Genomic DNA, 14,465 nt, shown 5'->3' on the forward strand with positions numbered 1-14,465 from the left:
CCAATGTTTATGGATTTGTCGACCTTTGCTCCTAATGAGGTAAAAGAAAACATGTTATTGTACCTCCTTATGTGTCGTAGAAATTCATTGTGTTTTTCTCCTTGAGTAAAAAATAAGTTGCAAATCCTTTTGGGAGGTAGACGCATCTTGGGTAGTTTGATTTTCCCATGAGCACAACACGTTGAATATTTTGTTGTTATGCAGTGCACGGCCTTATTAACGCGCTCCTCAAACCAGTAAATTGCATTGTAGTGTTCACAAATACTGTTGGGGTCACCAATATCCATGTATATAACTACCAACGTGAAAGAAAATGATATCTATAATCCATTTTTTTTATCAACATGATATCTAAAATTTTTAGGTTGGTTATATACCAACATAACCAACCTAAAAAGGCATGGCCCCGGAAGTTAAATAGTCAACATTTGCTTCTTTTTCCATTTTCCTCCCTCCAAAGTGCATTTGAGTCATTCTGAGCACAACAAATGATTTTTAGTTTTAAAACCCAAATAAAAGCCTTGAAATCCACATGAAGGGGTAAGAATGGGGTAAAATATATAGCATAAAATAAGAGTCATCAACATAATTGAATATGCTTGAAATGTAAATAGTAAGGAAAGAAGAACACCAAATTTAGAGTGGTTCAGCCGAGCTTACTCCACTACTTAAGGGAACCCCCCTTAGGATTTCCAACTCCATTATACAGGTCTTTTTAAAACCTTATTAGTAGGTATCGCTACCATCACACTCATCACCCGCAAGTGATAGCACTTCTACGAACACAAACCCTTCGTAGCTAAGGGTGAGATAAGGCATCGACCCCTTGTCCTTAGATCCCTTGCGCACTCATCACTTGCAAGTGATAACACTTCTAAGTAGACAAACCTTTTGTAGCTAGGGTGAGACAAGACATCGACCCCTTGCCCCTAGGTCCCTTGCGCACTCATCACTTGCATGTGATAGCAATTCTACGTACACAAACCCTTCATAGCTAGGGTACAACAAATTCACCATTTTATTGTCAAGGTTGCCGTTATAAATCATAACTACAATTGGTGTTGAGATAACCTGCCTCTTACACACCCAAGTGTTTATATCATAACAATGATGGCAAATTAAACACTTCACAAATTTTCTCTCAAAGACGAATATTGTTGATGGGGTTAGGGGGTAGGGGCCCAATTTTTTTTGTTGGGGCCAAGCCCAATATTCAAGAATGGTGGAGGATAAGCCCAGTAGTGCAAGCCAGGAGGATGACTAGTGCACGCCAGGGCTGACAGGAGCACCACTTGCCACCCTCGCCCGAAGGGGCCACCATGGGCGACATTCGCCGCCCGGAACCATAGTGCCCTAGGCACGCAGGTCGCGCCCCTCAACGCACGGTCAACACACCCCATCGCGCCTGTCGAGCGGGGTGGCGGCGTGGCACGCCACCCCTTCGAGTAGGCACGCTTGCGGGTGCCTCGCGTCGTGTCTTTCGTGCCTTCTTCCGCGGGGTTTGACCGAAGACTTTGGCGGGTGGATGGTGGAGGGCTGTCGTGATAAGAAGACGTGGGACGCGTGCTTGGTGGAGAGTTGAGACACCTTGATGTCGTATACGTGGAGGGTGTCGGGCGACCCATCAACGGTATAAAAGTGGGAGTATGGTCAAAGCAAATCATCTCTTAAATCACGATTTACTTAATATCTCAGTGGTCAGGTTTTTCTTTCTTTAGTTGGTGTGCTTGGGTTCAAGTCTCAATGGTAGCATAATTGGGTATTTCTTATTATTTATTTGTTAGTCCCTAAGTTTTTTATTTATTGTATTTATTTACTAGTCTCCCTATTATTTACTTATTTATTATTTTGGGTCGTCATTTCTTGGGCCGGTACCTTTGGGCTTTATACATATTTAGCTGGGCTTCACGCCTCGATCAATAATATTATCATTTCCTGTTTCGTTCTATATTATTATACACGGTTTATGGTGGACCCGGTCCCGATAAAACCATCAAGTGTATACAAATTAAGCACTAGAAGATTAAGCATATATATGTATATAACATTTGGAACTCAAATAAAACTCAATCTAAACTTATGAAGGATGTAGGATAAGAAAAGTGTAAAATGTAGGATAATAAAAAGTGTAAGAACATCTGGTATGAACCTGCTACATTTTGGTCTGTTTGACAGATGAATCACCTTCATAAAGTTTCTCCAGAATTTCCCAAGCGTCTTTTGCTAAGCTACATCCAGCGATTGGTCCAAATTGACCTTCATCGATAGTCCCGGTGATAGTATTCAATGCCTTATTGTTGTTTTCACTGTCGGTAATTTCTGCTGTAGTCCATTGATCAATCGATGCGAAAAGCTCTATCTTATCTTCTTGTATTCTTGTGGGATGAGTCCACCTATGAGTAACCGACTTCTAGACATTCACTCCATGGGCTTGAAGATAAATTCTAGTTCTGGCTTTCCAATAGCCATAGTTTGTGCCTATCAACTGTGGCGGTCAAGGTTGTCCTTCCATGATCAAATTAGCAAAAGAAAACAAACTTCCAAGAACAGAGTAAAAACAGAGTGTATAGGGATCAGGTAAACAAGAGATAGATCTTGAGACCCGCTCTAATACCAAGTGAAATTCAGACTCCTTTGAGTCAATCTAACGTACTTAGGTAAGTTTCCAATTAGTGAAGAGAATTGCTAACTTCGTCGAAAACTACGTAACTCGTTTAAGAGATAGTGCACCAAGTAGTCCAGACATGCAATGCACAAACAAAAGCATAAACATAAATCAGTAAGGACACAAGCAATTGATAACCCAGTTCGGAAACTCAGTTCCTACGTCTAGGGGGCTTCACTCTAGTTGCCCAACTCTTCATTGAATCAACAAGATGAAATGTACCAACAATTACAATTGCGTTCACGCAGCTGACTCTAGAAATATCATCACAGCATCATTCTAGAGTTTTGCCTTGAAGAGCTGACAAGACTTTGATCTCCCGATCTTCTTGAATTGAGGCTCCCCCTCAACAGTTGCACACCTTGCTTTCCAGAGTAAATACTTGCCATTTCTTTCTCAAAGAGAATGTCTATTTTTAATCAAAGGTAAGCTTTGTCAAGATTCCACTTAAGCTTAATTAGAGTATACTTTGTGGATTATTCTGTGTAATTCGCTCAACCTTTTGAATAAGAGTTGGTTCTTATTTAAACTCATTGGAATCTTGAAGAGGTTGTAATCGAATAACCGTCTCTGAACATCTTGCTTGATCTAGATCAAATACTTGTTCAGAGTGCCGTCTTCATAATCTTCAATGTCTTCAGAACTCCTGAACCACTAACTACCCTAGTACAGACTCTATCTTAGACGGATACATAGTGATCCTGTTGTAATTGAACTATCTCCTGAATTACAAGAATTATTGACACCAAACTTAGTACAATTTGGGAGTTCTTTTCAAAACAACTGTTTATATTTTATTAACAACTACTTTAGTTCCGCGACTACTACAAGAATGCACCAAAACTACTACATGAATGCACGGTAATTACTACACGAATGTACGGCGGTGCATTCATGTAGTAGTCACGGAGCTGGAGTAGTTATTGTGCATTCATGAAGAACTTACCGAGCATTACTAAAGATGTATGCATGTTAAAACGTTAAGGAATTTATTTATTTTATTTTTTTGGAAAATATTGGCCTTCTCCAATATGCAACGAATGCAGGAATAATTTGGGGCAAGAATGTAGAAATCTGAAAATGAGCACAGAAATAATAAATCTGAACCACAGATCTTGTATTTTAATGGATTTGGTAATGTAGTTTGGGCGGGAAATTTGTTTAGAAATTTTTCTTTTGCTCATCTTCAAAAACTAGTATAGTACCTGTGCGATGCACAGGATAAATATTGTTAAATTTATTGTACAATTGTGTGAAATAATTAAGATAGAATTTAATATGTTCATAGCATTTGAAAAAAAAAAACAAACAAACATACTGAAATACAACTTATATTATGAATGAAATTAAACTTAAACAAAATTATAAATTATTATAATAAAAGAAAAGAGAATAATGTAATAATATGTTATCTCTTTTTTTAAAGAAATGTAATAATGTTCTATATTATGATCAACTGTTAAAAGTTTACTGTTGGTATTTACGTAAATATTAAATATTTTACATAAATTCTACTGTTAGTAACCACACTTAAGGTGCAGAACATAAATTTTGAAATACACCAAATACATATTTTTGACTTGTCTTTACACACAAATTATTAATAAATGACAGTTCCAATATTATCATTACATGTCGTTTGTTCATTTTCTAAAAAAAAAATCCACATTATTCGTTAAAATTAACAAATATCTTGAACACCATTTCGTATAATACATATAAGCACACTAATGTACACTGAATAATTAATCACTCTATAAATAATTATATAAATTTATATAATGTAGAATAGAAGTTTACATTTATTAAATAACTAATTATTTTTTAATATACGTATATACTATAATATATATTGTTTTTATATTTTATATTTTATATTTTGTTTTTATTTTAATAGTCTAAGTTTTAACAATGCAGCACCCACTTTTAAATTAAATACTCGAGTTAATACCCAATTTAGTCCCCGACTATAGTGGTTTTACTCAATTTAGTCCTAAGTGACTTTTTGTACTCAATTAAGTCCCAAACTTTGATGATTTTACCCAATTAAGTTCTCCGTAACAATTCCATTAGTTGATGGTTAAAAGTAGGGTTAATATGGTAATTTATCATCCATCCTCCCTTTTGGTCAAATTGCCATCTTTTTCCTCGACTCATTTCTCCTTGCATCTTTGTAGTGGGATTTTATTTTTTGGGTTTTGGCTTGTGGTTATGATGATGGAAGTTGTAGGAAAGTTGATGACAGGGAGATTGGGGAGGAGATGCAAAGTTCAAAATGGTGGTAGAAGAAGGAAGTGGTCAAGGGAAAGAGGACATAGCCTACCATTGATGAGCTCGCTGAACTTCTGGCCTCAAAACTCACTTCACGACTACACAGAAAAAATGGAGCTTCATCGATCCGCCTCATGCAAATTCACTCTCTGTTTATCACATATGGTCTCTGCCACCAGAATTCATGGCTCATGAAACTACTCGACCACTCATATCCTTGCATGCGTTCCCCGGCCTCTTCCTATGCGTTTTCTCTCTTCACTCTGATCGAAGAACCTAATGGCCATTTGTGGAACACCATGATCAAAGGCTATTCCATGACTTTAAACGCCCTTGACTCCATTCTTTTTCACAATTTTTCTTGCTAGTTTAAGGTTTTTTTTTTTTTTTTTAAAATTTACAGTTAGAAAGAAGATAGAGGAGAAATGAGGAAGAAGATGACAATTTAACCAGAAGGGAGGATGGAGGATAAATTACCACATTAACCCTATTTTTAACCATCAACTAACGGAATTGTTAACGGAGGACCTAATTAGGTAAAATCATCAAAGTCTGGGACTTAATTGAGTACAAAAAGTCACTTAGGACTAAATTGAGTAAAACCACTATAGTCCAGGACTAAATTGGGTATTAACTCTTAAATACTCCGTACAAATTATCTTCAACAAAAAAAAAAAATGAAATACAAATCCGCAATTTCAGATTTCCAGCCCCTCTCTGTCGCAATTTGTCTCCCTCAGTCTCTCACTGTCACCGGCACCGCACTCCGCCAGTAGGCCACCGTGGACCTGATCCAGCCTCCAGGGATCGAGGCCACCGCCCACCGCCAGCAACCCCACACCGCCAGCCACCCTAGCCCCTCACGTGACGTACCACAGCCGCCCCTCTGTCTCTCACAATCTCACTCAGTCTCTCATTCTCCATCTTCTGATTCTTCTCCAAACACTCACGACCCCATTCTTCTTGCCACCACCGTCCATCTTTTCCGTCGTCTGATCCCGGCAACCGTCCACGTAGACTGCTCCAGGGATACAGGTTCCAGATCTACGTAGTGGCGCCGTCTCCATCGCTTCCACGCTCCAGATCTGGTATTTTTGCTCCACTGCTTTTTGGAAGAAGGACAATATATTTTTTTAATGTTATGAAATTTCTTTTGTTTGGTCTTTTGAAATTTTGATTTTATTCTTATTAATTTTCATGCATCAAATTTGCGGATTTTGTCAAACATGAATAAAAAAAATTTCAAACATGTTCTAAAGAATTCTAATTATTAATATTATTTTTTTTTTTTGGAAACGATGTTCATGTGTTTCATCTTATCATATTTTTAGATAAAAATTGAAATATGAATTTTTATTTGTTAGTTGTTACAAAATAAAAAGTATAATCAGAACATATTAAGCAAAAATTTAAAGCAATTTCGTTAACTTTATTTATACCTTCATGAAGACTAAATTTTGTATGCTAATTTATAAGAACTGATTTTATAAAGTAATCAATTAACTGAAAAACATCCAGAATATATATAACAAAAAGAGTTACAACATAGATACACATGGTATGCAACTATGCAAGTATTTATTACTCCGTAGTATTTTAAATCAATGCAAAAGTAATGGGCATATAATGATTTGAATAGCCTGTGACTGTGTAGGAATCTGTCTTCGTTAATGCTGCAACCCAACTTAAGCTGTGTACAGAATTCTTATCTACTTAGAAATTTTCATTCTAGGAACTGTTTGCTCTCTTCATTCTGGGAATTTTTTTAACTAATCAGTTTGGTCATTGGTTTATGTATTCTTAAGGTAGCCAAAAAAGTTCCTAGTACCTTTATTTGCATCTATTTCCTTCTTCGTTTTGCAGCCTATGGTAAGTGATCCCTTGACCTTATGTATTGCTTTATCAATTTTTGACTTGATTGCTTGGAACTGAGCCTCGTCTACTACAGTTTTAATGCTGTGAATGCATTCCTGGTAATATGTACCATAGATGACCTGCTTAACTATGAAAATATGTACTCCATGTTGTCATGTTTTTTCTTCTTTTTTGGAAAAGATATGTACTGCATACATTTATTATAAATGTTACAACAGAACTTACAATAACCAAGAGACAAATGGGATATTACACTTTATATGACTACATTATCATTTAGAATGTAAGAATAGGGACACACATACTTGAGTTTGAGTTTTCTTGCTATTGTGATCTTATATGCTCGTGATGATTTCAGGTGTGAATGCCAGGAGTATTGCTTGGTATTCTGTTGAAATCCTAAAAAGGGTTTCTATAATACATTTTGAGCATGTGTGTCCATTCTATTGCTTTCCCCATTCTGCAATTCACTTCTCTTCCAGTCTCCCCCTTCCCCAAAGCAGATGAGAAACACAAATAAATATTTATCCACTTCACTGACAAATGTAAAAAAATAAAAATAAAAATGGAGGAATTGCATATTGCAAAAGGTTATAGCTTTAGTATGAGTTATTACCTCTTGTTTGATGATGTTTTTCTCTCCTTCTGCTTCAATTGATGTTTTTCTCTCCTTCCGCCTCAATGTAAAAGTGAGGATTACACTACAGGATATGTAATATTTATAGGATATATTCAATTCAAAATTCGAAATGACATTGAGTGGGCGGGAATTGGTAACATGCTTTTCTTGGAAATTGTAATGCACGTGGCTCAATACACACCATTTCCCCCTTTTTCAGATTTGTCTTCTCAATGAAAATATTTTATGTCCTTTTTTTGAATAAAAAATAAACCTGTCATCATCATCATAATTTTACTATATACAAATGCAAGACACAAAGCAACACGTAAGCAATATTTGTAGACAATAAACGGCACCGTTTTTTCGTTAGGCGGGAGTTTTGGCTCCATCACATTTCCCTAGGCTTTTGGCTATTTTATATAGTAAGATTTGGTAATGTAGTTTGGGCGGGAAATTTGTTTAGAAGTTTTTCTTTTGCTTATCTTCAAAAATATTTTGACATTCCTTCAGCTCTCTACTGTCGCCCTTGCCCCTCCACATACCTTCACCTTTTGGTCTTCTCTTTCACTCGCTCAAGAAGCAGGAATCGCGAATCAATCCTTCAGCAGCGACTTCTGGGCTTTGTCAGTACTCAGCAGTCAGCGATTCGTCGTTATTGGCCGGAGCCCTCCGTATACTCGTCCGTAAAGCGGCAGCAGGTTCGAAATCCTAATTCCTAAATCCCCTAATTCTAATTGTATAAAACCCTAAATCTCTAATTCTTAAAGCCCCTAAATCTAATAATATTCTATCATTTCTATGAAGCATTGTTGATTTGTTGCTGCAACTATACTCTTTGGTATTATCTCATTTTCCTGTTGAATAGATTCCGTAGCACACTAGCACGAAATTCTGATTCAAAGCACTTATGGCCTATGGGTTTATACAGTTATAATCTTTTAAATCTATTTCTCGTTCCAGCTTATCCATTGTTTCTGATGCTGTCTACACTAGTTTAGCTTGTCATCTAATAAACTGATTTTTCTTGTCAACAGATGAAGATTTGTAGTTTGTACTCGTAACCAACATTCTAGAGAATTGTGATTTGCTGAAAAAAAAACAGGGGGAATTGCACTTTTTGTTCCTGAATTATTAGATAATTGTTATATTTGTCCCTAGTTCTTGTCTTTACTCGTATTTCGTCCTTAACCTTTTATCAAGGTTGCCCTTTTTGTCCGTAATTCTTTTGGTAATTGCTATTTTCATCCCTAATTATTGTGCGGATTGTATAATAATTCCCCAAGAATTAGGGACAAAAACCCAAAAACAAGGGATGAGAACAACCGTCATAAAAGCTTAAGAATGAAATATGAGCACGGGCAAAAATGACAATTACCCAATAATTTAGGACGAAAATTACAATTTTTCTAAAAAAATATAATACTCTATAGGATTGTATTATGAGATTTGTAAAACTAATTTGGTTTGTAATTGATTAATTGTTTAATCGTGATTTAAGAATTGTGAATGTTGAAAATTGCATTTTGAATGAAACAATCTTAGAGGGATTTCAAATTATGAGAGAACATAGAGTTTTATCTCTTTGTCATGAATATTGTATTTGCCTATTTGGTATCCAAACCATTATATCTAATTAATGGTGTTTCATATTTTGTCATGAATATGTATATATATATGTGTGTGTGTGTGTGTGTGTTTTGAATTGCTTTAATTTTGCCCCAACTCAAGTATAATCCTGCTCTGCCAGTCTGCCACTGATCCTTGTCTTGTCAAAGATTCTATAGTGGTTTCTTTGCATGTTTGGATAGCTATACATTAAAGCTAATGTTTTTGTGCTTAGTTTATTTCAGGAACTGATAACAGAACAATTATATATTTATATTAAGGCAAATGATATTTTGTGATGCTTAAGATGTATTAATTACTGCCAATATGCTAATCATTGATTTGATATGATTATTTATTTATTTATTTTTAAAATTTACAATGTCTTATTCCAACTGTATTAAGAGATAAAGCAATCATTTCAAAGACAATTAATCATTTCTTGTGATCTTTGTCTTAAAACTTCTCATCTTTGAACTTTTGCCAATCTTTTTATTGGATAGATTGGCAGAAGGCATATATATTGAACAAAGTGATGCCTTTATTTTTTAATTTTAAAATTTTTTGAAACATATTAAGTGGGTTCGGTTACCCTAAGGTAGTATTAAATGGATTTTAGACAGGTATGGGTAATATAATGAATAGGTACCCTACTTGTTGCCAACCTTACCCTTCTTTCCTCTCCCTCTCTCCTCTGACCACTCCCCCTCCCCCCTTCAAACTGTCAAGCACCACTGCATTCTCTCCTCTAGTTTTTGCTGCTCACTGCCTGTTTCTATTTTGCCATATCAGAATTTAGACTTCAGAGTAACAGGTTTTCTCATATGTAGGTTTGATTAACATAAATATAATGCATTTGTGTTTGTTTTTCCTAAATTGTTTATGATATCTAGTCTTTCTAAAATACTAACATACTAGTAAAGTGTTTAACACCAAAGTAGTGGTGGTGGAAATGTTTTAGAGAAAAAAAAATATGTATAGAGAAATTAACAATTATAGAAACCAGGAAGTTATTTAGAGTTCTAAAAATAAAATTTTAATCTGAATGGTTTGGGACTTTGTGAATTTTATCTGAATATCTGGTCAATAATATTCAAATTCATACAAAGATGGGTCTTCAGGCTGTGTATCAGTAGCGGCGATGCCAACCTCAACTATAGTGGATTAGTCTATTCTCTAGGTCTCTTTTCATCTTTGCATTGATCTAATATTCTAATTTCTATTACTCTTAAATTTCTTGTTATTTGTTCACTCTTTTGATATGCCGGATGGTTCATGATGTATGTAGGATTGCTTCCATAGTTTCTGTTTCATTTTCTTTTATAGAATGGTAGATGGAAAAATGCCTCTTTTTTTGTTTTGTTTTTGTTTTTGTTTTTATTTAAATATTCAATACAAGAATTACAAAGTAATTTTTTGTGCAATTTTACATAATGATATTAATATTTTTAGGTTGGCATATTTTTAGCCTGTGTCAGAAGGCATCTTGCATCCATCCATCCACTATATGTGCAGTGTGCTATACTTGTATGCATTAATTGTGCAAGGGTTGCATCCACTACATGTGATAATCATTATGTTATACTAATATTTAATTTTGATTTTGTGACTCTATTTTCATGTATTTGTGGTTGAATGTGCAGAGGGCTGAATTTATTACAATAATTTGATCAATTACTGTTCTAAAAAGAATAGTGAGGCTGATCTCAAACATTTTTTATTATAGGATGGCAAATTATTATGACATTGATGATATTTTAGCTGAAGAAGAGGTCAGATTATCCTTTTTTTTTTTTGGAATTACCGAAGAACAAACCTTTTTCCATTTTGCTTGTTAAATTAATTATATTAATTTGATTATTCTTTGCCTTTGTTTCATTTCTTTATTTCAGCTTGTTCCAGCTGTGTTCCAGAAGACTGCCAATGCAGTTGGGATATTTGATTGCTGTGATGATATGAATAAGGTGAAGTTTCAATCACTGCTGAAAAATTCAGCAAGGGGATTTTATCCCTTTTTTTTCCCTCATTTTTTGTTTTGATGTGAGGGGTTTTGAAATGGAAACAACAGATAGTAATAGTGTGTTCAGTATTTGGAAAAAATTTCCAATTTTCTGGAAGGGAAATGGAAGGATGGAAAATGATTGGAAATGGAAAACTTAAAAAAAGGAAAAATTCTTCTACAAAATGAAAATGCAGATGAACAGGGTACTGTTCATCATTGATATTTAGCAGCTCACACTTTTTCCAAAACACTTTCACGTGGGACCCACTACTATTTGTAGAATGGAAATGAAATATTGGAGATAGAAAAAGTGGAAAAAAGGAAAAATTTGACAAACTAAACACCCTAAACTTTCAGGTGGGAGCTGGTATGGAAGTAGAAATGCCGTTTTGGCTTGCCCGTGAGCTATATGTGAAACAAGCAGTGAAGATTAAAGTTCCGTCATGCTTTGACACCAAGTAAAGTCTGCATACTCTCTCTTTGTGGTGTTTTATACTGAATGATTGGATACAATGATTGTAGAATTAAGATTATGACAGATGTGTAAATGTCTTTGTAAAGAGTAAGGAGCTTCAAATTTGCCCATTAAAGTGACTGTTGGTGTTCGATATGATGATGAATCTGATTCATATGTATATACACAAAATTACATCAAGAAGACTCAGAGTTTGGTCTTCATTTAGCCACCCTACAATAACAGTTTCAACAAATCTAATATCTATTATTTAGTCTGTTTCTCTTTCTTTCCATAAATTACTAAACTATTAAGTATTAAACTAAAATATGTAGCTACTTGAATTGTTTTGGAACTGCTAATTGGGATGTCAAATTTGTGATGGTTTACACTTAACATATGGACTAATTTGGAGAAAGTTTGATCCTAATTTGTACATGCTTTTGTGCCTTCAAGCCAGATCTTGTTCACTTTAGTAGATGAAGTGAAACTCTTTTTAACTTAATCCCTTGCTACACTAGATCTGAACAGGAGTTGATCTCAAACTATGTACTATACTCCCCTTTAGTGAAAGGAGGCTTGTTAGAAATTATTTTATGATATCTTCTTTTTAGCTTAATAGGACTGCTTTATTTTATTCTTGTGATGTATTCACCAGGGAGAGACCAAGAGATAGACATCGGGATGAACCTCTCAAAAGGAGGGATAGAACAAAGGATGAGATCGGAGCTGATGCTGCACATGTGGATTTGAGAGGCCGATGCCCATATTTTTATGACTTTGGATGCAAGATAGCAAGACTGTGAGTTACTTGTATCTTCATTTTATGTTGCATCAAATGCCTCCTTATATGCTTGTGTTCAACTATGATGTTTTTGAAATTGAATTAATGCATTTGTTTGTTTAGAACCGGTGACAAAACAATAGGGCCTTTTCTGTTGGTTGCGTTTCGGACCAGATACAAAGAAGTGTTGATCAAGGCATACACTGCAGCATCTGCGTTGGCTTCCAAACACTTAACACTCCTAACACAGGAAGAGATGAAATGTAAGCTTTTTAGAACCCCTCTCATTCTTCACTATTCTTTCTTGGGTACAACAAATATTTACAAAACTAACTTGTTAATGTGAAGTGTACGAGGCTGGGCAATCCTCAACAATGGCTTTCAAGAAATGGCGGATGGGTGGACCTAGACTGCACAAAGCTTCTGTGCTTGGGAGAAAGAGAAAGCCAACCCAATAAATTTCATTCTCTCTGTAATCATTAGGAAGTGAAATTAAGCATAAACGTTAGGGAGAAGAGAAGAAAGGGTGTAGGGTTTGAGAGAAATTTAAAAGGGAGATGAGAAGAAGTTGAAATTTTCATTCAAAACTCAGCTTAAGGACCCCTTATTACACAAACAATCAATATATAATCTTGTTCAAACTAATCCCTCAAAGCCTCAATTGAATTCAACAACACAACAGTAGAAAATAGCAAAACTAAACTACAAAATGGTGTCGTTGGATTAAGATCAATTGCTAAGCGCTAAACGAGTTTGTTGGACTGCAGTAAAACTACCTTCTTTTTGCTTTCTTAAGCTTCCTTATTTGTTTTCTCTCATTTGCTCCACCTTTGGGGGTTGTTTAACACCACTCCTACAAAAGATCCTTTTCCCCAAGAACCAAACAATGGAAACTCGCTTATCACGTGATGATAGTCTTCCCAAGTTGCCTCCACAGGTAGATTAGATCATTGCACCAAGATTTGTACCATTGCCTTATTGTTCCTTTTAACCAATCTTTTCCTAAGTGCAACCATGACTCAACCAAAATCAGTCCTTCCTGATCAGTTACTGGAGGATCAACGCCCTCTCCAATCTTCTATCTTTTTTCAGTTGTTGGATTATCTTGGACTATCTATTGAATTCTCTTCATTGACTTATCTCTATTGTTTATTAATGGATTATCTGTGGATTATCTTTTATGTTATATTATTGATATTGTTTGAATGACTTTGACTGAGAATGGTTATCTTATTTGTTGATTGGTGTTATTGGGAGTCAAGTTATCAGTGTTGTTAAATGGTGATATTGGGATTCAGATTATCACTCAGAATATTATTGGACGCCTATGACTAGTTTTATTGGTTGTTTTTCTCTTTGTATCTATTGTCTCTCATAGGCTATCTTTTTGTTCAACAAATATACTTAAGACCTTTTTCAAATAAATTATTTGAATATTTAATTTGCCTTATAGTATATTTGTAGTTTTTTGTTTTGTCAAATAATTATCAAAAGGGGGAGATGGTAAGTGTACAAATGATACACATTTGGACCTTTTTATATTGGCTTAATTATTTGTCAAAACATAGGTTAATATTATTAGACTATATTATGCTCTAGATGTAAGTCAGGAACTTCTACAGATAGTCTAGATCTTTGTCAGAGCTTATTTCCATGGGCAAAATTTTCTCTAACAAATTCTGGTTTCTAGACTTACTTTTCAAGCTTGATGATTGAATCGCATGGAGCAGCTTAAATTGAGGACTTTTAAGCCGAAATCTTTCAGGCCAAGTTGTTGGATTATCTTCACTATATAAAGGGCGTGATAGCTTTGCTTTTTTGATGAAGAAGTTTATTAAACTTATGATTTAAATCTTCAAATCCTCAACATATTTATTCTCTAATTATTGAGTGGTATAAATCGTAGGATTTGATCTGACAAAATGGTTTGTTGAAGATTTGTCGGCTATTCAGATTGGCATGCATGTACTCAACCATGAAGATATGAAGGCGTGATGGAGTAGTTGATTAGAAACTGTAGTGTGTATAGTTATGTTTTGCTCATTGTAACTATTTGGTGATCATCTAGTGGATTAGGCTGACGTGAGTTGCCCTGCAAACGTAGGAATTTAGCCCTAAACTACTTAATCATTTCCTTGGTGTCGGCTTTCTTTTTTCTTACTTTGTTATTTATTTATTTATTTATCT

The 14,465-nt window shown here is 35.0% G+C and overlaps 1 protein-coding gene across 5 annotated transcripts; it reads left to right on the forward strand.

Annotated features, from left to right (window-relative positions):
- The first annotated feature begins 5,621 nt into the window (after window positions 1–5,621).
- Window positions 5,622–12,923, forward strand: LOC116016350 (probable DNA replication complex GINS protein PSF3). Of its 5 annotated transcripts, none has more exons than XM_031256574.1 (8): window positions 5,622–6,024; window positions 7,944–8,131; window positions 10,682–10,810; window positions 10,931–11,002; window positions 11,398–11,498; window positions 12,153–12,296; window positions 12,402–12,541; window positions 12,627–12,923. In XM_031256574.1, the coding sequence occupies exons 3-8, from the start codon at window positions 10,766–10,768 to the stop codon at window positions 12,734–12,736; spliced, it is 612 nt and encodes a 203-aa protein (XP_031112434.1). In that variant the 5' UTR covers window positions 5,622–6,024; window positions 7,944–8,131; window positions 10,682–10,765; the 3' UTR covers window positions 12,737–12,923. The 5 variants fall into 5 exon arrangements, with proteins under 5 accessions (XP_031112434.1, XP_031112436.1, XP_031112433.1 ...); XM_031256573.1 differs by having other exon boundaries at window positions 5,623–6,024; window positions 7,170–8,131; window positions 10,765–10,810; XM_031256572.1 differs by having other exon boundaries at window positions 5,623–6,024; window positions 10,765–10,810.
- The last annotated feature ends 1,542 nt before the right edge of the window (window positions 12,924–14,465 follow it).

Source organism: Ipomoea triloba, chromosome 4 (genome assembly GCF_003576645.1).
Source record: "Ipomoea triloba cultivar NCNSP0323 chromosome 4, ASM357664v1".
In the NCBI taxonomy this organism is placed as follows: Eukaryota; Viridiplantae; Streptophyta; class Magnoliopsida; order Solanales; family Convolvulaceae; genus Ipomoea; species Ipomoea triloba.